Source organism: Stegodyphus dumicola, chromosome 5 (assembly GCF_044657685.1).
Source record: "Stegodyphus dumicola isolate Sdum_Otavi_A_Nest chromosome 5, ASM4465768v1".
NCBI classification, from domain to species: domain Eukaryota; kingdom Metazoa; phylum Arthropoda; class Arachnida; order Araneae; family Eresidae; genus Stegodyphus; species Stegodyphus dumicola.
The window spans coordinates 54100920-54127595 of record NC_140772.1 but is presented as its reverse complement, the minus strand read 5'-3'; the positions used below and the strand labels follow the sequence as shown (position 1 = coordinate 54127595).

The 26676-nt window shown below is 31.5% G+C and overlaps 2 protein-coding genes across 2 annotated transcripts in view; one reads left to right on the top strand and one right to left on the bottom strand.

Annotated features, from left to right (window-relative positions):
* The first annotated feature begins 3278 nt into the window (after positions 1-3278).
* LOC146997103 (uncharacterized) lies at positions 3279-7248 on the top strand. Its single transcript, XM_085816668.1, has 2 exons — positions 3279-3408; positions 6614-7248. Exons 1-2 carry the CDS (start codon positions 3297-3299, stop codon positions 7246-7248), a joined length of 747 nt encoding a protein of 248 aa, XP_085672794.1. The 5' UTR covers positions 3279-3296.
* Positions 3287-26676, bottom strand: part of LOC146997102 (uncharacterized) — a 90579-nt gene continuing 67189 nt past the window's right edge. The window contains exons 23-25 of the mRNA XM_085816667.1: positions 22579-22697; positions 19581-19769; positions 3287-3387 (exon numbers count right to left, since the gene is read on the bottom strand). Of these exons, the coding sequence (XP_085672793.1) occupies positions 3376-3387; positions 19581-19769; positions 22579-22697 (320 nt within the window). The 3' untranslated portion in view covers positions 3287-3375. The remainder of the gene's footprint in view (positions 3388-19580; positions 19770-22578; positions 22698-26676) is intronic.

Here is a 26676-nt window from a genome sequence, read left to right as displayed (position 1 = left end):
CAAGACAAGGTTTGTTAATCCGCACCGTACATATATTTGAATACGCAGTGGAAGTAGTATTTTATTTTTTTATCTTATTTTTAAGGAAAATAAAATTATTGAAAAAAGGTTACATTTTCTCCTTTGCCGTGTTTGATTACAAAAAAAAAAAAAAAAAAAAAAAAAAAAAAAAAAGCATGTAATAGGTGCTGCACAATGAATCATTGCTGAATTTTTCCGCATCATAACGATGTTATAAATTTATAAGGCTTTCTCTTCATCTGTTATCTATAATACCAAAAGACAACATTCCACATGTACATTACAAAGTTTTTAAAACACTAACATAACAGTTTTTATGCTGCTTGAAAATAATTTATGGTATAAATTCATCACTGAATACATTTTAATATGACTGTATAGTTTTCAGTTTCATTGTCTTAGTTTTTAAAAACTGAGTACCTCTCTGTTATCAGGAGCAGATTCAGAAATGTATGTGTGTGTATAGACACATATAATGCATGAATACATGCATTTCTGAATCCAATTCAAATAACCGAAGAGTACAAAAAATTGATACCAATAGATAAATTTTCTTACTGGGTATGATGCAGGGGTTATGAAGGAGATTTAATTGTATTCTTTATTTTTTTTTATCCTTTCATTCACCAAAATGTACATACCATTTCACATTGCTTCACAATTTTCTTATCCCATATATTTTGCTTTCTTTTCAGATTATTTACTTAATGTGAATACCTGAAACTGATCATACGTAGATTTTTATTATTTGCATTCAATTTTTTTTTCAGTACATTTACCTTTCAGTCTACATAACATGTTTTATAGATTTTAAAGAATCAAACTGGATAGATATGTTCTCAAAACATTTATTGAAAATCGAAAAAAAAAATTAACCTTTTTATGATACGTGATTTTCTCTCTTATTATCACAAATGTGAAGTTAGTGGACTAAAGAACGTACTGTCTAACAAACATTTTCCACTTCATATTTGTAATTAAATACAAACAAAAAGAGAGAAGTTTTAAGTAATCTTTAGTATATTTCCAAAATAATCTTTAATGGAAGAAAAGTGAATGCTTTTCTTTCAACACATTCTTGTTTCCTTGTTAATATAGTGAACCCACAAAGAACATGATTTTGCATGTATGTGTATCCATTTAATTTGTCCACTGCGAAAATTCCAATTATACACAGTATGTTGTGGAGTATTGGCAATATTGTGATAGCTTTTTTTAATGACTAGTTTGAAAATTCATTTATTAAAAAAGTTAGATATTACAAAGAACAGCAAAACCTGAACTGTAATGTTCTGCTCTCCACCGAATTCAACTCTCTTAATCGAACCAATGGATCAAAAAATCAAAAACATTTGCAAATAAAGCACTAGACAAAAGAAAGCACACTAATGGCATTTTTGAAAGTAATTGAACTTAAGATACAATATAGAAATGATTAAAGTCATATAGCAGTAAGTGAATTCATCAACAGTTAATGTATTCTGGCATCTCCTCTGACCAGTCAACAATTTTAAAGGATTTCCATCAAGTGAAAATGAAGCCTAGGAAATCATACAAATTGCAAAAGCAATAGGCAGCAAAGGATTTTCATGTACAGAAGAAGGAGAAATAGAAGAATTAGTCAAAAATTGTGATTTTGAAATAACAAATTAAGAACTGAATGATCTTATAACAGCAGCTGAACTGTGAAAGCAGCAATAGAGAGGAAAATGAAATGCCTTTAATGTACAATAAGTTAAACTGTTAAGTAAGACATAGGAAACGTCCGATTTTTGTAATTCAGATTGACCTAAATGAAGAAAGAAAAGGACACTTTATGAGAGGGATTGAAGAATTGCACTCCTTACCTCAATACATTTAATGAAACATTGTCCCAAATCATCAGCTATTTAAAAAAAAAAAAAAAAACTGTATCAGATACCTATTAATAGAAATGTTTCAAATACCATTTGTTTCAGCTTTCCCTTTTAATTACAATAATATTAAGGTTTATATTAATTATTCATCCTTTCTTAATCTGAAATACACCTAAAATGTTTTTTTTTCCATAGCAGGTTATCTTTGTGGAATTTAATTTTGCCATACGTGCAGTGTGTAAATGACATGACGTCCTTGTTTGGTCATGGTTTACTCTATGCATATGCTTTTACAATGAACCTTCTGGAATATTCCCACCCATGGTGCCAGATATTTTTTTTTTTTTTTTTTTTTTTTTTTTTGTGCAAGCAGTTAGTTATCTGAAAGAAACAATGTTCAATACAGATATTGTCCTTGGAAGTATTCAAAAATCAGGTTTTAGGATTAGTTTGGATTGATCAGATAATGGCAAAATGCATCAGGCTATCTACTTAAAGACAGAGATATAATCATGGGGGGGGGGGGAAGGAGCCTCTCAAGGGAAGCTGGTTGTAATAATCTTACACATTTAGAAAATTATGTGAACAGCTCTGCAGTTTTCATTTTTCTGGGATTTGAACTGAATCAAACTACCAGTGGCTGCTTGGATTTGTAAATAGAGAAAAGTTCTTACTGTTGAGTGATACATGCCTCTTGAAACACATAACAAAAAATCAGGATACTTGGTTCACATATTCTTCCTTACAGCTTAGGCACAGCAACATTACATTAAAATGTTTCAGTACTTTTAACATTTCTTAGCTGTGAAATATTTTGAAACATATTTACAGTATATTGAACAATATTTGGCCAAGTCACCTATAATTTCCTGATCGGAAAATGCGAGAACGATAGTGAATTTGTAAATGATCCATTGTTGGTGCTTTCTGTATGAAGTAATTTTAAATTCAGCCACTAAAAATGATAGAATTTTTTAAATGACCCAGTATGTTAAAACAACTATCGACTTCGTATTCTTTTGAATATATACAGGTTAAACTTGTTTTCATGTATGTATTTAACATCATGCTTGATTTAGATATGTATATTTAACATAATGCTGATTCAAAATTACAATAGATGTTTATTACATATTATGAAATTAACATATTGTTATTAGATAAATTTTTGTAGAAATAATGGATTATCAATTGCTTTTAATTTTTTATATAGCTTTTTATGAATGGTTACATGATGAGGAAAAAAATACCAGAACATCCTTTGTAATAGCTCGTGGAGAAAAAAAATTCAAAACCCACTCTTCTCTAACTCTGACATGTAGCTGAAGTGGATTTTATAAATCTGAAGGAAAAGGAATACGGCAATTAAAAGCTCAAGGTTCAAAAAAGTGCGGACAGACATGTACTGCTAGCATAAATATGAAAATTTATGAAAGTAAAATTTCTGTACAGTACTACAACACACACTACAAACATGATTTTAATTTAGGTCATGTTCCTATTCCATCACCTGAAAAAGAAAAAATTGCTGGTAATAATTTTAATCTTTTTTATTCTACATAATGTAATAGTTATTTGTCCTTTGTAATTATCACAGTAGTTTATGTGGAAAATCCCTCCTGAAATATAATGCTTCTGTTTCCTCCTCTCACTTTGTACGCTACTGATATTCAAAATGCAATACAGTACAAAGTCCGTAATCCAGACGTCCATTATCTGGAATGATCTATAACCCGGACCTCAAAGCCACAAACTTTACGCATGCACGTAGAGAATGCACATACATCATGCGCATATGCTTAACGCATGAGCGCGTTGAAAGAAATGTTCAATGAAGTAAATAAAGATAGCCTGAATTTCAATATCATCATGATATTCAACAGTTTTTCATTGTCTATTAGGTCAGTCTGCTGCTTTGACTAAGCCTTTTGCCTAATAAATCACCCATTAAAAACATCCATGATTGGTAGCCCAGCATACATAACTCACAGTTATGGAAGATAAACTCGAGTAACACGTAAAAACAACATACACTGACATATCACATTGCAAGACATGTTGCAGTAGTTACTGCCAATATGGTGACTACACATCATGCTAAATTTTGTTTTAATGTTCTTAGCTACTGGACTTGTATGCCCAGTAAATAAAGCTTTGGTATCTCTTGCTCATTGCAGTGGTGTATGTTGGAAGTCTAGCAATTTAATCAAGCTAGCCTGGTTTAATTAGTTTTCCCAATTCTGGAAGTTCAATAAGATCTACCTCTATTTAAACAAAAAAATTAGTGAAAAAAATAGTATTTATAATATATGGTTATCTAAATTTCTTATCAATGTTTATTAAAAATTAAAAGTCTTTTTCATCTTTTAGAGTTTTTATTGCATCTAACTCAAAATTCTAAATGTTGATTTCTACTGGACTTTGAAATTTTGAATTGTCAAATTTAAACTGAAAATGCTACTACAGTATGTGCCACTTAATATACTAACAGGCCTATGTTGATAACATTAAACTATTAGCAGGGTCAGCGCCAGAAAGTGTGCAACCAGTGTGGCTCAATTTAGGGATGGAAAATTTTTAGAATTTTTGAAGGAACCGAGCATCAGAATTTTGAAGTTGCAAAGTTTGCATTGGGCGACAAAATTCTAGCACCGGCCCTGACAATGAGAAAAAATATCCTTCAAATTAGCAATAGAATTTAACTAATTTAATATAAGTAAAAACATATAAATACTTACTTTCACAGCATTTAACTAAAAAAATAGTTATTACAGGTGGACTGTCTGCCAGTATTTTTTTATGAACTGTTTCTTGAAATTATTGGACTAATGCTTTACTCCTAATCTTAATACTCAGACTGCATTCCTTATATCAGCATTTACATAGAATTTGCCGATTTTATCTTTAGTCTTCAGAATGTTTACTACATGATGTGCTTGAAAAAAGCCACTGATAGATATTTCTGTATTTTTTTTTTTTTTTTTGTCTGAAGAAGAAAGGCCTGTGTTTGATTGCTCTCAAAATCAACAGAGTTATCCAAATTCTGCACTAAACTAGACAAAAATTTGCTTTTTTATCTAATTTTAAACTGTTCACCTAAGTAAAAACAAAGCAGTTTGACAACTTAATCCTTTACTTGATGACATTTTTCAGTGGCAATTTTTAAATGGTTTAAAAATCTATTTCATAATAATTTGATATTAATCAAATTGTTGACCATAGTAAACAGTGTATTTTTCATGTTTACATATAACAAATGGGTGGGACTTCTATAATTTGATAATAGTATCTGAATGATGACATTAACCAAAATCACATTAAGCAGTATCTATTGTAACATAGTCAACTATCAAATATTATTTATAGGCAGGAACAAATCCGAGATACTTACTGCTAAAAAATATATTTTGGTTTTATATTTATAATAGTTCTTGTTTGAAAAAAAACAAAAGTACATACAAAATTAATGGAACTATACGCATATGAATTTACTTATATATTGAAGCAGAAGTAATTATTTAAAAACACAGGTGTACTATATGTTATGTACAACATTCAATGGTTCATTGATTGGTTAATGCCATGTCCATTAAATAGCCAAATTAACTTGTCAGCTGTGAACATTTTACTTTTAATTGTATAAAATGTTAAGTGTTTCGAGTTATAATTCATTTCAGTTTAGATTTTCTTTGGAGGCACCTACGCAATTTTCAACAAAATTTTTAAACATACAAGAAAAAATAATGATAAGTAACTGATTTTATCTGCTATTATTCCATTTAAATAGCATGTATTGACAGGCTCTGTCCATGTATTATTTTAGAGTTACAATATAGAAAATTGCAGAAATTTTATTTTTTATTCTGATACAAGACCCCCCTCTCAAAGAAAAAAGAACCATTCCCTTTAAAATAATTTCAAAGCAATACGTATGAACATTACATGTATAGGACTTAATCCATTACAATCCATATAAGAATGATTTGTCATCATTAGCATTTCATCTGCAAAACTAGTAAAATTTCTTAATATATAATTTTTAATAGATGTTATTTCATATATAATATTTGATTGACTTTAGTCATTTAGAACTTTCTAGTCTCAAGAAACTCAAGTAAGCTGCAATGCCCTCACCCAGATTCGAACTCTGGACCTTCCAAATATGCATTGAGTGTGCTTCCAGTTACACCATGAAGGCATGCATACTTATGTACTCCTCCTTTTAAAGAGTGACTAGTGATCGCGAGATCTGGTCGTCAAATCTTGGTGGTGATGAATTATCGTCCATCACCTTTTTATTTTGGGCACTATTGTAGTCTTCCTTTTTAGAATTTTTCGATTCCACAAACACTGAAGAAATCCGTAATGCCCTGACCGGGATTTAAACTCCGGATCTCATGAATATGAATTGAGCATGCTTCTAGTTATACCAAGAAGGCATGGGAAAAGGAGGGAAAAAATACCTTGTAACTTAAACAAATAATTGTTGACAAAGTGTATGAAATTGAAATTTTACTTCAGAGTAAAATTTTAGTGTTAATAAATTAAACTGTGTTTCCCAAGGCTTCCAAGTTTACTTTAAAGAAAATTATTTTTTACACTAGTCAAATATTTTTTTTAAAGACAAAATAACAGTTCTCTGAATAATATGTATTATCCCAGTATTATTTACTTATTAAAAATACTACAGGAAAATAGAAAATTTTAATTTTTAAACTTTTATTTCCTCCTTTCAGGAAAGTTAGTCCTGGGAGTAGATTCTAGGAAAATAGTGAAAGATTTACACAGTTCACTGCAGAATGAAAATTTAAAAAGAGAACATTTAATCTCTCTCAAAGACATTGCTAATATTCGGAAACAGTTTCATATACCTTCGTGTAATAATGGATTTACGTTTGGTGATGATACTGTAAGTATACGTGCATGGGTTAATAGCATGAAAGAAAAAAATTGTGTTTTGCTGTATAAAGAACAAGGTGACCAGCATGAAATCTTGCCGAAAGAAGATTTTATGTTGGTCATTATGGATCCGATGCAGCAACACATGCTGAATACTTTTGGCTGTGACCGTGTATGTGTAGATTCTACTTTTGGGCTAACCGGATATGGCTTTGAACTGGTATCTGTTATTGTTATTGATGAATTTAAGGAAGGATTTCCTGCAGCTTTTTGTTGTTGCTCCAGTGTTAATATAAATACAATGACTGAGTTTTTTAAATATCTGAAACAGAATGTTTCTATCAGCTCGACGAAAATATTTATGAGCGATGACACACCCATTTTTACAAAGCATGGGAAAATAATTTTGGTGTTGCAGACAAACGACTGCTTTGTGCCTGGCATGTGGATAGAGCTTGGCAAGGCCATATAAATTCTATTAGAGACGTAGAAAAACGAAAAAATATTTATAAAGCTTTAAAATCAGCTCTTTATGAGCTTAATGAAAATATTTTTAAAAATATGCTTAACTGTCTTCTTAACGAATTAGAAGACGACAGCGAAACGAAAGACTTTGCAACTTATTTTCAAAAGTACTATGTGCCAAGAACAGAACAGTGGGCATACTGCTTTAGAAAACAAAGCAGAATAAACACAAACATGCACGTGGAATCATTTCACAAAATAATTAAGCATATATACTTAGAAGGAAAAAAGACCAAAAGAGTTGACAAATGTATAGATGCACTATTGTCATATCTAACAGATAAAAAAATTGACAGACTGACAAAAATGCACAAAGGCAAAATTACAGCGAAAATTTCAAATACTTTAAGGCGGCACAAAGATGCAAAATTTTTACAGCCTAAGAAAATAGACAACAGAATATTTAAATTTGAAAGTAGCTCATCAAGCATGATCTATTATGTCAAAAAAAATTCAGAGCATGATTGTAACGAACACTGTTTGAAAATGTGCAGACAGTGTAATATTTGTATGCAAGCATATACCTGTGAATGTATTGACTTTAGCATTCAAAACAATTTGTGCAAACACATTCATTCAGCAGTAATCTGCAACAGAAATGAAACAGGTTATTCTGGAGCAATTATTAACTTCTCAAAAGAAGAAATACAAAATTTTGAAAAACCACAGACAAACTTCATTTCTGAGAAGTCAACTGATCATAAATTTATGTTAATTACTGATAAATTAAATGAAATTCAAAAATTGTGCAACGAAAATAAAAATTTGCAGACTGCGTTATCAGATGAAATATTTCAGCCAATCATGCAACATTTAAATGCTGCTAAAAAATTATTGCAGTTATCAGAGAATTGCAACACAATAAATCCGATAAAAAATGTAAGCACTAAATTTGAATCAACAAGCAAAAAGATTATTCCACAGAAAAGATTTTTCTCAACAAAAAAACAAAAAATAGTAAAAAAACGAAAACTGAACAAACCTACAGCAAATGAAACTGAAAAGTTCAGAGATATTTTATTAGGACAGCCTGTCATTAGCAAAGGGAATGATCATGACTACTCAATACAGAAGCATCACTAATAAGTAAACTTTATTACTGCTGTTTGAGAAATTTTATCATACAAGCTAATCATTATTTTTAGCATTAATTGCTCCTGTAAATTTATTTCTTTCTATATCAATAATTTAGAACAAAATACAAGAACTTAAATTATTATTTCAAGTGGCTTTAGAATTTTTAAGATGAATAAATTCTAATATTCATATGCCTAAATTCATGCAGGAAATCTGTTTGCTAAATGGAAGTGAACTATGATTAAAGTAAACATTTGTGAATAATCAAACTTTTGTAAAACAAACATCTGTAAATAATAAACTTGACTAATGTTGTATGTTTTGTCACTCAGAACAACTACAGATTTCTTTTACTTTTGCTGTATTATTTGTTGAATGTTTTACAGATAATAAAAATATGTAATGAAAACTGTGCTAAGCTTAATGTTGTTGGTAATTTCGAATGCTTCATCCCAAAACTTTAATTCTTTATTTAGATTTGTGAGGAAAAAAACTTAAATTAACATTTATTGATAATAATAAGTATCCAACTTTTTATTAATTTCATAGAAGAATTTTATCTAGAATGTTTAATGCCTACGCAAATGCATTCACAGTCATCTACTTTTTTTTCATTAACAAAAAAGCCCATTAAGCTGTTCATTCATACGGTACTCCAGATATGTCATCCTTTTTACAAACAATGCATATTTTCCTATAGCTTTAAAATTACTTAAATTATTTATAGGATTGAAATAAGCAGAACTACATTTCTATAATCCTTTTGTTTCTCACTTTAATGTAATTACAGCGAAAATTATCTAAGATATCCACCATCCACATTACTGTGGTCATCTACAGAAATGGAGGATTATATTTTCTTAAACCAGTTTCGCATCTACAAACTACGCTCAACAATGCATCGAAGGGAATATTTCCTGCAATTTTTGTTTTCTGAATATCTCATTGGTTAACTTATGTGAAAACCAACAGTTTCAAAAAGCCTTGCACAGCTAACTGAGACTAAGGGTCCGACACGTTTCGACTACAAACCTACCTAATGGTAGTAAATAGACAAGCTCATTTCTTGGAAAAGTTTCTTCTAGCCTCATATGTCATTAGATATGATAACCCCATTATACTCAGAAATACTAGTCACTTTTAAGAGGTGGTTGTCATAAAAACTTTCACTGTGTTCGATAATTCTCATTTAATTTGGAAACATATACATGAACCCCATCCAAGATGATTATCAGCAATTCCAGGAGATTGTGATTTTCTGACTAAGTAGTGATACAATACTAATTTTTCTTTGGTACAATTCTGATATACGCCCTAATTTCACCAAACGTGGCAATATGTATTCTGCGCTGGTTTTTGGCGCGACTGCGTGGTAAAAAGGATTCGGACACAGTGGCACAGCTGCGGAGGTGTAAGGGGATATCTCTTGTCTGTAGGTGTAACATACAGGAAATGCCAAACTGATGTTGCCCATTACATTTCGGCAAAAAGGACGAGGCACAAAATATTCAGCATCCCCAGGCACTGAAAACACTAGTTATGCTTCTGCTCAGATGAATTTAAAAGCTTATATTCAACATAATCCATGACACTAAAATAAAACATAAACTAAATTAATAACTTAAACAAAAATAAACCAATATGATTAAAACTGAAAGCTAAGTGGAAAAAGAATTCTGAAAACAAAATCCTTTTGGAAAGTTGACATTATACTGTGTTTATTGCTATATAAAACACATAAAAAATGTCTTAATTCAATCAATACAACCTCCCAGAAACTGAAGAGAATGTAAAAACGCAAAATAAGTTCCAGTTGTAAAAAATTAAAGCTATTTATTACATGCCAACATCAGGCACCTGACAACCATAAGTAAAATATTTATATGTATATAATTCAAAGACACAAATTAAGTCAAATGGCCGACAAATTATTTCTTATTTTATCTCAAGAACTAAAACAGCAACTTCACCTGCAGTTCAGAATTAATCACTTACGTAGTTTCACTATACAATAAACCTATTTTTTTTAAATGCAGCTCGATACTGAATCTGTATTAATTGCATTCATAAGCTATGATTACATAATGAAAGAATAACGAATTGTATAGATATTTTTTAAATAGCACAGATAATTAACAATATCATGTCCTATAAATTACTTCATGATGATGTTCATGGACATGTTAATATAACAAGTGGACATGTATAAATATTATTTTTGAAACTCGAATTAAATAATCAATGAATCAGCAACCGCCAAAATGTAAAACCAAGCAGATAATAATTAGAGTTTTAAACTTTCAGAAAATACATTTCACCTACTATAATGTGGAAAACTTGAGATTACAAAAGAAAACAAGGTTTGACTACAAAATTACATTGTATTTACAAGAACTTCGTGAACATCTTCGCGTTTTCATCGACAGCCAATCACTCCACCTATAAATGACGTCATTTTCAAGTTAAACATAATTGGCTAGCATCAGAAGGGTACGGCGCGGGGTGCAGCTTCTCGTATTCTAACAGCACAAGCAACGAGGAAAACTAACTACAACAAATCAGTTCACTTCACTTGAGAGAAAAGTACAGAGTTTAGTTGCAGCACTGCTATACATGAAAACACAAACAGTGAACATTTAATTTAAAAGTTCGTTGCATGGTTGCTGCAGCTGGAAAAAAAAATGCAATACTTAGCTATTTGTTTATAATTCATGCTGTTTCTAATCATAAAGTAATTTTAAACATTAGTAGCCAAGACCACAGTATCACATCTATTCAGCATTATCAAACACACTCACTACACACACAAACACACCTGTGAGACACTATTTATTGTAAATGAAGACAGCTTCTTCTCCTTTTAATTACACTCATGGACACAATCGTATTTTAGAATATTTTCCTTTTCTTTCTATAGGCCCTTTTTTCCCCCTCTATTATTTTTTTGGGCTATTCATTTTAAATTTTAATTTGTCCCATCTTTTCTTCCTAGCCTTTCAAACTCGTACAAAATGTACGAAGTTCCTTTTCACTCTCCTCTGAAATACCAAATTGCCCACCTTTCTGTATACCTTTCCTTGGCACCTAAGCTTGATTTTTCGCCCATCCGTACAGAAAGACTTAGCGGGTGCAAAACAAGCTGTCTGTCAACCACGGGACACGTTATTAACCGGACCTCTTCTCGCTCCTCCTACTAAATGGCACCCTCTCATTGGTTATCATGAATGTCAATCACGCATGACGTTCAGATGAAGAGTTTTGTCTCCGGGTTACTAGAAGAAGAACTTTATGTTTGTCATAGTAATGAAAAGCAACTGAAATGTCGCCAATTTGTCGTGATTTTGGGATCTTCGCGCATTTTCTTTGTTCTTTACTGAAATTTTTTGTTCTTTGTTGTTCGTATGCAGACAGAAATTTTCCATAAGCTAATCACTAATTTTAATGCTTTAACGTATTAAACGCTATTTTATAAGGAGAAGCATTTACAGTATACTCTGAAATATTTTTTAATCACTTAATACTATAACAATAATTCGTATCACTGAAATAATTTTTCAGTATTTCCTGAATTAAGATTTTATCAGGATCATCAAATGTCTTTCGATATGAAGCATGGTTTATTAATCTTTGAACAAATGTAGTTTCAAAATATTAGTCCTAATTTTATTTTCTATCATCTCATAGTTAGATTGTTCTTTTATAATTTTGAACTTGCGTTATCTTTTCTCAAATAAAATTAGTAAATTGTGAATAATCAAAATAGCTATTACTCTACACCGATTTCAGCAGGTTTTTATAACACAAAACAAGTATAAAAATAAATGTTTAATAATTTTAATTTATCTTAATTTAATTTGATCCTGTTTTTATATTGTAACAGATATGCAACAACAAAATATCCTTGATTCAACTACTTATGTAAACTTGTCATTGTGATATGTAAATTATACTTTATAATTGAGATTTTCATCAAATTTCTATGCACCTCATACAATTAGTTAATAATAAGTAAATGGTGTATCATGTTGTATATGGTTAAACCTTGTAAAAAATTAAGAAATCATATTGCATGGTTTCAAATTATAAATAAACTGTTTAAATATCCTTTAATTAGCAAATTAAAATGGTTTGGATAAATTTATGTTACTTTTGTTTTGGATAAGTAATTATCGTTTCTTTTAGAATTTTCTGTTCAATAGCTCATTTTAATAACTAAACATATGTTTGATTTGGATCCCATCAGTGGCCAAGCAGTAAAGTTACTGAATACTAATAGTTTGACCTGAGTTGGATTCCAATCGAAAGGGTTGGCTACATGAGCATTTTTGCAAATTTCCAATGTGTAACTTGGATACCAACCAGTTTTCTCTATAAAGTCCTCCACAAAAGTACTCCTCCCTTTTGACAAATAGCACTCGCATGCTTTGCTGAAGAATTTTCTGTTGAATAGCTAGCTTCATTTATAAAGCAAACTGAGCTATGTTTGATTTGAGATTAATTAAAAAATGAAAGGCAACTAAAAGCTAATTATCATTGATTTTAATTTTTCGCTTCAAGTTAAACAGCAAAATACAACTGATAAGTTAATATAGTATAGAAACTAATACATAATGATCATACTGGATATTTTCTGGGCACTTGATATAAGAAATACAAAAATAAACTGTTGATTGACTCCATAAAAATAAACAGATTTAAAGATTTTATTCCAGTTATTGAAAAATTAGTATATATATTGATTAAATCTGTGCAAATTAAAGATTAAAACTTTAACATGCAACTGATTTAATAGCAGAGTAGGTAACACTGATTTCTTGAATTTATGGGTTCCTCTGCTAGGCGAGAAAATGCTGACATCCTTAGCAATTTATAATTCATTCTAAGGAAGCATTAGATCTCTGTATAGTTAATTTTCTTTTTAAAAAATGTACATTAAGATGGTAAATAATGATTTAATGTTTGTACTGGGTTACTAGAACTTGTATTTTAAGGTTGTTTTAGTAATGAAGATCAACTCAAATATTACCAGTTTGTCCTAATAGTTTGTCTTTGTAGATGTATTCTGTTCCTTTCAAAATGTTTGTTGATCATTTACTTGTAAGATAGTTATAAAGTATTTTCTCCTGTCCTTCCACATGTCTTCATGGTGTAATTGAAAACAGACTCGATGCATAGTCGAGAGTTCCAGGATTCCTGTGAGAACATTGCATATTTTTCACACCTCCTGCTTCAAAATAATCTAATGACGTCACATAGTACTTAATTGTTCAAAAGCTAGTCAATAATTTTAATGCTTTTACCATTTTGTAGGAAGAAACATTTATATTATAATGTGAAATATTTTTATAATCACTTTAAATTATTGAAAAATTAGTAATTATATTTGTTATTTAATAGCTGATTTAATAACAGAATTGTTAGTGCTGTGGTTTCGTTAATTTTGGTTACATTTCCAGCTGAGGAGATGCTGATGTCCTTAATTATTTATAATTCATTCTAAAAAAGCATTAGATCTGTGTATAATCAAGTTTCTTATTCAAAAATGTACATTAAAATGCTAAATAATGATTTAATGTTTCTGAGTTAAATTATAAAAATAATCCAATTTCTTTGTGATGATCTTGCATTTCATTATTAGCTTAAAATGTATTATGACATGGATATGTATTAGTTTACTACTCACACATTTAAAAATTAAATACCTTAAGACTGATATAATTAAAAGTTCAAGATAGTGTGGTATCTTGATATTGTGCTTACATCAAAATTTTAACTAAGTTTTACACATTTGAGCAATATAATCACAAATTAGATAACTGACCTAAATTTCTGTAACATAGCATTTAATGATTATGAAAAAGCGACTTAACTATCTAAAGATAAAAATTACCTTTATGGCTGGTATTCTATTTAAGATCCAGAAAAACCACAAAGCCACCTTTACGGCTAGCCCATTTCTAATGATTTCAATGTGCTTTGAACTATTAATGTGTGGATGGAGAACCCCAACATACTGATTTTTTTACTCAAAAGACTTCTCCTTATCTAAGCAATTAAAATTTTTCTAGAAGACATATATTTTATACATAAAATATCAGTAAATGAAACATTTAAGTTTTTTTTTTTTTTTTTTTTTTTTTTTTTTTATTATTAGATTTACCTAAAACATTTTAATGAACACTATAGTTCAAATACACTTTCTCTTTACCTTTTGTTTAGTCGCGCTATATAAATTTTAGAATACTTCAGAGGGAGTGTTAGGAGGATTAGCTGTGCTCCTATTGGAATTAATAAAGTTATGAACTTGTTCTTTAATGTTGTTGTCTTCCGGATGCGAAAAGTTATTTTTGAATTGTTCTTCATAGACATCTGCAAATTCATTGGCAATATCTACAGGATGATAAATAACTGTGTTGTTGTTCTCAATAGGTCCAATTTTCTGGTTGGTATTTCTTAGTTTTCTGGCTAATTTTCAAATAGAATGATCTGTATGAGATAAGTTTTCTACAGAGTCGTTCCAGCTGTCTTTTTTAAATTCAAAGATAGAATGATCTGTATGAGATAAGTTTTCTACAGAGTCATTCCAGCTGTCTTTTTTAAATTCAAAGCATAATTTTTTGACTGTATAGTCACATCTTTTATAATTATTATGATCTCTCTGGTCTCTAGTTCTCTGCCAGATCTTCCTTAATCTGTTCTTGTTTCTAATTTCTTCTACAATATTGATAGGAAGGGAGTAGTCTTTTTTGGATGAATTTCTAGTTGCTTTATTGATGGCATCCAGAATTTTATTGTTAAATTTAGTAGTTGCTTCTTCTATTAAGTCTGGAGTAGTCATTTTAGCTGCAGCAGAGATATTGTTGTATAAGATATTAAACTAGTATATTTAAAGTCAGTCGAGTTTACTTGAGTAGGCTGTGGGGGCATATAATGCTTCTTATTTAAGAAGGGTACCAAAATAATTGCTTTTATTTTATACATCTAATAGTTTTTATTTTTTTACATTTTTATGACAAATTGTACTTTGGGGTGTTAGACTGTAAAATTATCCAAATTGCACATTTTTAGCATAGTTTTATAAGAATATTTATGAATTATATCACTAGCTTGGTCATTTGATTTTTGAATTCTTTTTTACAATAATATGTAAGATTTAGTGTAGAGGGGTTCGAATAACATTTCAAATATTTAAGTATTTGAAATTTTTTCTTACAGCTTTTGAATTTAGTGTCAGCAAACGACAAAAACATTTCTGTGATCATGGCAGATTTCGTTGCAAAATTCATGGCAGATTAAATTAAACTGCCATGAATTAAACCGTATTATTAATATTATAATAGTGTTATATTAATATATTCATGGCATAATATATTAATTGACATATTATATGTCCGTCCCACTTGTACCTGTAACTATATTTATATGGTGCATGGGTTTGAAAGATTTCGATGGAAAACTTATGAACTCTCTGAAATTTTCTTCGTTTGGTCATATGTGTACAGACCAGTGTTGTAGCTAAAAAAGGAGAGGTCCGGCGCAGGTAGCACATTCTGGAGGAGGGCATATTTTGCGTGAAACCCTTATGGGGGTTAGTCAAGTTGATTACCAAGGCATATAAAGAATAATAAGATTCTGAATTACACACCAAATTAAATTGAGAGGAAAAATAGATTTTACTTGCAGTAAAGTGTTCAAAGAAACTTCCCCAAGAGATTTCCGCAACTACATAACCTTGTTATGATTTTTTACTTTTTTCGAAACTCTTGAATAAAAATTACAAATACAAACTACATTATGATCATAAAGACATTAATAACGAGGAATTTATTGTTAAGAGAGAAGTATTTCAACCGTTTTATTTCCGCTATTGGTAGGGAAAAAGTGGAAGGGAAGTCCTTTTAAATTTACGCAGTTTATTCTAAAATATAATCTCTAAAATAAATTCCTGAATGCTGTAAATACTCTTGCGAACTTTCCTCACAACTGCTGAAAGCGCAACTAGTTGTAAAAATATTTTTCTAAATAAAAATAATTTAGAAACTGTTTTAGAACTATAAATGTTAATTTTGGATTTTAGAAGTATTGAAGAACAAAATTTGTTTGTTTTCCATTTAAGATGTATTCATTTAAGTTCTAAAATATTTATTTATCATTTAAATAATCTTTCTACACTGTCTACATTTCAGCAAATGGAGCAATCAAGTACAGCTCTACAACTTCATAAGTGATTTTAAGAAAACCCAATTTTTTAAAATGGAATTAAACATTTTCTTCAAAAATAAACATAGAGTTAAGTACATCATTTTGACACATATATTGAATAAAGCTGCAAAAGTTCATAATTATTAAATGAATCTTTTGTAAAGTAAAGCCTTTCAAATTTCAGGATCACAGGAAGCCAGCTTGTGTAAATATGACAGGCAGTTAAAGATATGTCCTAGTTCTGCGGGTCGCACTGTATGCATTACTTGACTAATATTAAGAAGTACATTTCGAAAAAAATATTTGTCTCATATATATAAATTATTTCTTTATGTTTTATGTTTTTTTTACATAAATGAATTGTTTCCTTCAGAATGTTATGAAACAAATTTTAAGAAGTGATGGGATGCATGGAAACTAACAATTTTTATCACTTAATGCTCGATCGCACATTAAAAGGTTTAAGGCTGGCGGGGTTTTTTTCTGTTTACCCATAATACCGTCTTACGCAGTACAAAGGTACAGGACACATTCCCACCAGGCACGGTTCCCGGCAAATGTTTACAAGGATATCGTTCATGACTAAATGCTCGTCCCATATAGTCTTCCAGATTGTCTGGCTAAGAGGATATACTTTTTCTTCCAACAGGTATTGCCGGAATTGATGGAGTATACTAAGAAATGTTGTTCCAAATAATTGAAGTGCCACTTCATTTCAAAGCTTCATATTTGTCCTAAGTGGATCTACCATCCCCGTTCCTTCTCATACACACTTAACAGATCTGTTTGTTTTAGATTCCTTTTTATGAAAGCATCTTAAATGCGTAACGTACGAGATTCAGTTTCGACATCGACATCACAATCTCGATTTCAGCATCGTTGATTTTGACAAGAATGTAGTGTTTAGACTTTCAGTCGCTATATTTACCCCCTGGAGTGCAACTGGGTGGATTCTATATCTTGACAGAGTACTCCGGGGGAAAAGCATTAAGAGCTTGGCGGTTCCAGAACCCCTGAGTCCAACCGTCTGTACGGTTGGACCAAGGGGGGTGGCTAAAGGCCACTCGGCAGGTGGTGTCGGTAGCGGCCTGGTACCGAGTTCCGAGTAAAGCTACGGTATTGGTAGCGGATAGGCAGTGGCCAGTCTACTGCGATTCTGGTGTTCCATGTCAAACCTTCTGTCTGGTGGACTGCCCGTGTAGTACTCATGGAGATAAGAAAGGACTTACTTCCTACCTCCATGGTAGTACTGGTGGGGGCGCAGTAACGACCAGTAGAGCGGCTAGGCTTAAAGTACCAGACCTCATGGTTGTCTCGGTTCGGGGGGAGTGGTGACCCCCGTCGACCCGTTCAGCCGTGAGGAGAGAGAGCCTTTTTGATCCGTCGCCCGTAAGTGTGGGTCGAGGCGGCGGTGTATCGTTACACTTTTTAAAGCTCTTTGTGGGCATTTTGTCTGATGACCACCTCCCGCCAAATACGGAGGCATTAAGGGGTTCAGACCCGGTAGTACGTTATGTGACCCGGTAGTATATGTTAAGACTGTGGAACCGGTAAAATTAAATGATCGTTTCAGTCGCTATAGAAGCCTAAAAACTTCTAATGGTTTTCCGAACCATATAACATCTTTGTACCAGGCAGTCACCCTTTTGAGCAGCTTTTGTAATTGCGATTAATTTTGTCATTTAATGTTCAGTCATTAATGTTTGTAAATTTGTAAAACTTTGCGAGTTCCTAAACTATTTGTAATTTTGATTTAGTGATTTCAAGCATTTGTTGATGTTCCATTTCCTCTACTTTATCTTAAATAAAGCTTCACAGTTATTTTTTATGCTTTTTCTGTATTTGATGTACAAAAGATGGTATAAATGGAAAGCGCCCTGCAGAACATAATTTCTTAACAAGCGATCCTGTATTTTATGATGAAAATTATTTGGTTTAGTGTATTCTCTAATTACTTAACGTTCGTTCCATTTGCTACGAAGTACTTTTTGTTTCCAGTATCTGCACATAAACTACTTAAAATTATTAGGCCCATTTTCGTCGGCGGTGTAAAAGGTTCAAACCGAGACACTTGAAATCGTCAATTGATTATCGAGCACACACTATGCTTAAATTTTTCAGACTAGCAATGTAATGTTAAACAATAGTGTAAGCTAGAATGCTTACTGAAAATATTTTGATATTTTTCAATCGTTATTGGATTATTATTAGCACCTGCTGTTGGAAAAAAAGGCTTTATTGTTATATATAAATATGAATACCGCAAATATTTTTATTTCTCTAATGATGTTTACATATAAATAAGGAGAATACACTCTATAAAATATGACATTTTTAAAAGGAGATGGTTTGCATGATTGGAAAACTGCTATTTCTGACAAAACAGAAATATGTCTGTCATTCATTACCAAATACGGAAAATGGAAGTTTGCTAATGATATACAACATTTGAGCATCTGCTGTAATTCAGCATGTTTTAAAATAATAATTATTGTTTTGCTATGTATGTTATGACTGAGAAAAAAATCATGTAATGTACTGCTGAAACAATTTGCTGATGATTATCGTCAAATGTAGTGGTTAAGAATTGCTCTAAAGCTTTATAATAAATGTTATTAATTTGGCAGCATGTAGCCAGGTATCAACATTTGGCTACCTCTAAAAATAAGTTAAACATTTAAACTATTAAGAAGGACATTTATTGCTTTTAAATCGCTCAGTTTGTAATTAAATTTGGAAGGTGAAATAAATCCCATAAGCTTTACAGAACAATAAAGTTCTTTAGGTCGCATGGAAGGTAAATGAAAAACTATAGGTTTCTCACGAAAAGAACAATTGTCAAGTAGCATGAAGGAAAAATGACTGCCTACCTAACATCGCGCGTGACACTACAAAATTTTGCAAAATCTTCGCTAAAGACAATTACTAAAATTACAAAAACTTGGCTAATGACATGTTAGCGTCAAAAGTGTTTTGCAATAAATTGATTAATCCACTTACCTGTAACCACAATGCTGTTAGGTTATGCTTATTTTCAGTAAGGCTAATTGGAGACCATTCTAATGGCGGCTGTAAACACAGTTTTTTGATGATGTTGTCCGCAGTATAATATAATCTTTTGTTCTTCTGGTGCTCGTTACACAGTGTCTTAAGGATACTCAAATTTTCAAGCCTTGAAAAGTATTCTGCCTAAAATATCAGAAACATAAAAGTTATTGGCTTCTCAGATACCACAACAAATTAATTGACGTATTCGTATACATATACAGATTTTTGGAAGCATAAAGAATGTCAAAATGTTTGAAATCATAATCCTACAAAATTACACTTATTCAACATAAAGCTATATTAAGGTATGAATATAATATTTATTGGTTATGCACTGAAATAAAAAAAAAAAAAAAAAAAAAAAAAAAAAAAAAAAACTTGCGCTCTGAAAATTTTAGATTAAAGTTAAGAGTTGGCTCAAAAAGAATTTGCTGTTAAGAACTGAAAGAGAATCTAAAAGTTTAAAAACTCTAAATATTCAAAAAATTCTAAAAAATATTTATTTTCTCCTCTTAAATAATAAAGGTCTATCAGTTTAACACATGAAATATGATTTTTACATCAAATATATAATACAAAAATAATATGATTTTTACAACAAAATAAAATTCAAACTGTTGCTTCTTTGAATTTAGTAAAAATCTCAAATTTTCATCGATTGCAAAACTTCTACACCAAATGATAGAGAAATGATAAATAGATATATATAAATGATAGAGAAATGATACCAAATGATAGTTCCCTATATTTTTGATTAAAATTCATTACTACATCTCTAGCGAGTAATTTTATCAGACATAAGAAAAAATGTGAATAATAATAATAATAATAATAATAATAATGCAACCACTGTAATTAATTAAACATTTATCATTTCTGAAAGAACAGAAATGAATTCGGAACTTTTGTAATTCCAATGAGTGTGCACTCTGAAAATAAGTATATTTCACCTGAAAATGAAGAAGATTATCTTTCGTGTTACTAATTTTAGTTTGGCTAAAACAATTCAAATTTATGTAATAATAAGCAGTGTCTCTCTCTTAAATTGCCTCTCCCTTAAATTCATATGAACTAATTTATACGAATAAGTGACTGAGATATAGGGCGATAATAAAAGTTAATAAAAATTACGGACGGAATGACAAAATGACAGATAATGAAAAGTTTTTTTTGTACTGTCTGTTCACTTCCTCCCAAATACAGATTTTACAGCAGTTCTTAACATAAAAATTTGACTTTACGGAAAAAGAAAAGTAATACTTTTTTCAACCGAATTTTTAGATAAAGAATTAAATTTTCTTAAATGAATTACCACTACCCTTTCGTTTACAGCTAAACATTCTGACTACTGAATTCACCAATTCAGTAAGTAATTAATAATCAGTATTGAATTCAGCTTTCCATAATAAGTAACTTTGTAGAGTTTGGTATTCTTTGGTAGCATAAACTAGCATCAAACTTCTAATAGACACTGAGCGAGTTACCGATTCGTTAACATTTAAAACAAACTTTACGTTAAATTAAAACATTAGCACAAACGTACGATTCGTGCTTTACCACAACTTGTGGTGAGGAAACTTAGAGTAACAGTCTAATTCAAATTTAAAACTAAACCCCAAAGTCAAAGACTATGTTGTTGATTTAATGCGAAGTTGTCTCAAAACTTCTCACCGGCGTAAGAATAAAATGTCATCAGAAATAACGCACAGCCGAAGAACTTCAATTTTATCAGAACTTGGAAAACCTAGTAACGAAGCATCAACAGGCAGTAACATGCTCTGTATTAAAATCTAGAATCCTAGATTTAAATACTCACAAACTGATTTGTATTCTAGTGAGGAAAAGGAAAGAAGTGATAGTAAAGGTCTAAATCACAATAGTTGGTTAATTAAAGTAATAAAAGTAGCCTTACAACTTCATTAATCGACCTTCATTATAGCAGTTAACTGAAGTTTAGGGAGCATTTAAGGAATGCTGCCACTAAATCGGAAAATTTGTAAAGACATAAGGTATTTTTTAGAAGCAAGAGAGATGAAAAATATGCAACACCTTCGCCGGGAATCGAAGCGCAGACCTCTCAATTATGCGCCGAGCGTTCAGGCCACTACACCACGAAGGCTCGCTAAGAAGGCGGGAGAAATACCATATAAATTTACCTCCTAATTTTTATGAAAAGGATTCAGAGAATTTCACATTCAAAGTGTAGAGTTATTAGGGTATTTTTAAATATTGGAAACTGTAAATATCCAAAATGCCTTCTCCGGGACTCAAACCTGGACCTCTTGAACATGCGCCGAATGTGCTAACTATTACACCACGAAGACATGCTGGAAGGAAGGAGAAATACCTTATAAAAGTATACAACCATAATGAATAGTAATCTAAATTTCGCACGTTGCGACTCAGGCAATCGCATACGCAAATATCTTATCAGTTTGTTGGAGTAATTGTTATCCTTCTTCAGACTTCGGGATTTGTTTCTTTTACAAACCTTTTCCCATTAGTTTTCTTAAGAAAAATGATCCATTTCTAAGAAACACCTTTTCTAAGAAGCTCCCAGATTATTTATTTCCTGAAAAATTTTATTTCCAGGCTATTTCAAAACTTCTGCTTTGAATGTTTTAAACGCGTACTGTATATATAGTTCCGTCTATTTATTTTCATTTATATATTAAAAATAATTTTAATAACAGCTTTTCATTTTGACATTGCTTAAGTATGACAGTGATCAGAAATAAACTAAAGGTTTAACAATGTCAAATCGAATGGTACGGAATTTACCTATAGCATCACAAGGGAGTAATCATTTGCACTGAGGTCTGCATATATGAGTGCAGAATTTGGTTACGCCCAAGGATAAGGACATACTGTTTGGGATTTAATAAGGCATATAATTAGCAAAGTTATTTTAAGATTTCAAGTTAAAATGTCACATTCTTAGCATACTTACTAAGATATCGATGTAGCTCTCCAGTTTCTTCCTTTCGGGATCATTTTGGAAAAGACTACTGAGAAGTCTTCGCGAATCTTTCTCATTTTCAAACACAGTTCGGATATTGATGTGTCCACCTGTACATAAAATAATCAGATTTTCTATATCCAAAATCAGCCGATATTTTTTTATTCCTCATATCAATGGGAGAAGGTAACTACACTTCAGCATAATGCAATTAAGCAATTAAGAAAATTCTATTTGTGTGCATAGTTTTGTTTTACTGTACACTTTTTATTTTTTTATATTTAAGATCACAAAACAATAGTTCTGCCTTTAGATTTTAGACAAGTAAATATTGAATGACATAGACTGTGAGTGTTTGAGTTATACAAAATAAAACTAAGATTTACATTTAGCCCACAGGCCAAACACGTTTTCACAGGTATTCATCGAAAACGGCCGAACTCATTGATCATTTAACATCTCATCATTAAAAAGATTGCCCTGCCCAGAATTGTACTACGACAGTTGGGTCGCATATCTGCAGTGAGGAAGGAAGGGCAAACATATTCAGTCAAGCCTTACACGAGAGTCAAACCCATATTTTTGTCTCCATGCTAGCAATCAAAGCCCGATAACCATTATACAATCAAAAGCATTAAATTAAGTAATTAAAAATGCATTTATTGCTTTTAATTCTGTCGATTTTGTAACTGCGCAGTGAAAATTTGAAAGATAAATACCTATTTCACTAAACGTCTTTCAAAAGGGTTGCGTTAAAGGAAGAGGAGTAATGTATCCTTTCTCTTCCTAGGAGCTCCTCAGTCAATATTGGGATAGAACGTACTCAAATATCTCTTGCGCACTTTACCTAAATTAAATAATCGAGTATAACAGGGGTTCCTGACCTTTTTCAGTTGACGGCGCACTTAGAGGTTTAGTATTTTGTCACGGCGCCCTAATCGTGTTTAACGAAGTGTTGTACAAGGTTTGTGCCTTACAACCTGCTTACTACACAGTGTCATAGCAAATCACAGCACCTCATTAAATACGACTGTATATTGATATTAGTAACCAAGCACAGAAATGAAAACAACCACAATTTGAAGCTCATATAGGTATATATTGAACTGATACACAAGAATATTATATTATTATTATTAAAGAAAAATAGAAAAAATCAACGGGACGTGTGAGCTTGCTGATCTCCGCAAAAGGTTTAAAGCAATGGATAAGACTTGACACTGCCACTCTCATTTCTTGTCCCACGTTGATCTTTGAACGATATTTGCTCTTTATTAGAGCTACAGATGAAAATACGATTTAGCATAAATATGATGTTGCAGAAGGAATAAGAATCCTTAAAGCTTTTGAACTCAGAGTTGGATATTCATTTTTGATGATTATCCAAAACTCCGCCAAATTGAAACAAGCAATACTGTTTTCAGGCGGTTGTCGCAAGAGAGTCCAATGAGACTCTTGTTTTCTTCTGAAATGAATTTTGATGGAGCTGAGCATGGTAAGGATTTTGGATGTTTCTCAATATTTTCTTCCGCAAAGTATTTTGACAACCATTCAGTGAGCTTCGAAAGATGTTCCGTGAAAAGAGACAACAATTTTTGAGAGATAATGAGCTCATTAGAGCACACGTATTTATGCAATTCGGCAAAACAATCTGCACCGCCATCTTCATTAATTTTTCTTATCCACTACTGCAGTTGTCTTCTAAACGCGACAGTCTTCTCCCCTAGTTTCAAGATATGCATATTATTGACCTGTAGAGAAAAATTCAAGGCATTCAGTTTGTCAAATATATCGCACAGATATGCCAGATTTAGTAAAAACTTTGGTTCGGCAAAGTATCTGGAGTTTGCATGTCCTTCCTGTGGCAGAAAAAGGTGAATTTCTTGATGTAGCTTGAATGCACAGGATAAGACATTTCCATGTAAAAGCCATCGTAAACTGCAGTAATATAGCAGGGCTATGTGTTCAGCTCCCATGTCCATACAAAGGTTTTTGAATAGTTTGGCTTTCAGCGGCCTAGTTTTTACGTAGTTAACTTCGTCTATGATACGTTTCAATACCAAATTCAATTCACAGCTTCGATGCAAGTATTTTCTATTTCCCTATGGATATGCAATGAGTCCACATAGTATGCGATGCCATACTGCGAATAAGGTCTTTCAATCCTCAATATCTGCCAGACATTGATCTAGCACCGTCAGTACACACACTCATACAATTTTCCCAATCTAAATTATTTTCCTTTATAAACTTGTCAAGAATTTTGAATACGTTTTTAGCCTTTGAGCCTTCACTGATGCTTTTACAGAAAAGAAGGTCTTCAACAATTATATTATCATCTAGAAAGCGTACGTAACAAATAAGGCATGCATCTTTATTACTCTCAAGTTGTAGACCAAATTCCTTGTCTTTCATTTTCTTTACTAATTGGTCATTGAGATCCTCGGCTATATGATGGATTCTTCGACTAATAATGTTGTTTGATAAAGATACTTTTGTAATTAGTTTTTCCGTCGATTATTCAACCATAATATTAACCATATCGACAGCAGCCGGTAAAATAAGTTTTTCTGAGATGGTGTGAAGTTTCTTGTACTTCTTCGCTACCCTGTATGCCACTTTGAAAGATACTAGCAGTACGTTGCTAAGTATTGAAGCTTCTTGAGTGAACACTTTTTTTTTTTTTTTTTTTTTTTTGCAACTTCCTACTAAAACATTCGTGCGATTTTTCAACCATGGTAGGGTGAATGATCTCCAGATGTCACTTCTTACTTGGGAATATACTCTCGGACGATAGAATTTTCAAACAGAGCACACATTGAGGTCTTTCTTCATTACATACTTCTGAAACAAAGCTATCATCGTATTTGCGATATTTCTGTTTTTTGCTCTCCAGCCACTTGTCGAAGCTTGATCACTCTGACTTGAACTATCGACTTGCTTATTTAATCAAAATCCTTCCATTTTGTGACTAACTTTTGACGAAAATACAAAACAGCACAACTAAAACAAAGCAATTAACTGCTCACTTAGATATGTTTAAATAGATATTATAACGTTTATTTGTCCTGGGTTCGTAAATCACAACCCTCCGTATCACTACCAAGAACACTTTATTACTACGTCTATTTAACTTGAAAATTTAACTGCTTGGGCTTACAATAAACTAACTTGGCAATGCGGCCTACGATACTACCACCGATGAGCGCTCGCGACAACTCCTGTTCATGCAGCGCGACGGTTGAATGCTGGCATCTGGAAATCTCTGGCATCTGCTAGCAAAGAATTCTGCGCTGCCCAACCCAACCTGAATTCCATACGCGGGTGGAGTTGTCGGTAGGGTGTTGTTTTTCTACGCAATGAGCGATTTATGCAGCGCAAGCCATGGAGGTAGGAAGTAAGATGGAGTGTTCCTAACCGGTTTCCCCAAGATCAGTAAAATACTTCTTAGGTATTTTAGAAACCTTGGTTTCCCCCATACACTGCTTTGAACAGATCCCTTCGTGGTGACCAAAACATTGAGTCATCTACCATTAAGTTCAATGGGTTTTGACACGATCAGATGTAAATATTTTGTAATTGCGCTATAAATATACGTATAAATGCATATATTTTCCTTTTCTACAATATTTCAGAGTCCTAAGCATATGAAAAGAAAACATTTTTAAATAACATTTCATTCTGAACGGAATTAAAAATTAATTAATTTTTCACAGAACAGTTTTCTCAGAACGGTTTAATTTGAATGAAATATTTTCACAAGTTTTACTTAATTAGATTAGAAAAAAATTTAAGGTAATTCGATTTTATTCGGTTAAGGATTACAAAAATTAATATCAAAGTTTATTGTATTATCAATATTAAAATTATGCATTATTTCTTTTCTATATATAAAGCTTCTTCCTAAAATACTTTCACCAATGCGACATGATTTTTTAGCTTCTGAGGAATCTTTTAAATCGAAAAATCGAAGTCAATTTACAATTAATGCTCTATTCGATCCATTTCAAATTAGAGCACATTTTATTTTAATAGCGAAATACGTTAAATAGTACTTAACTTTCTCTGAATATTTTTGAAATGGAATAA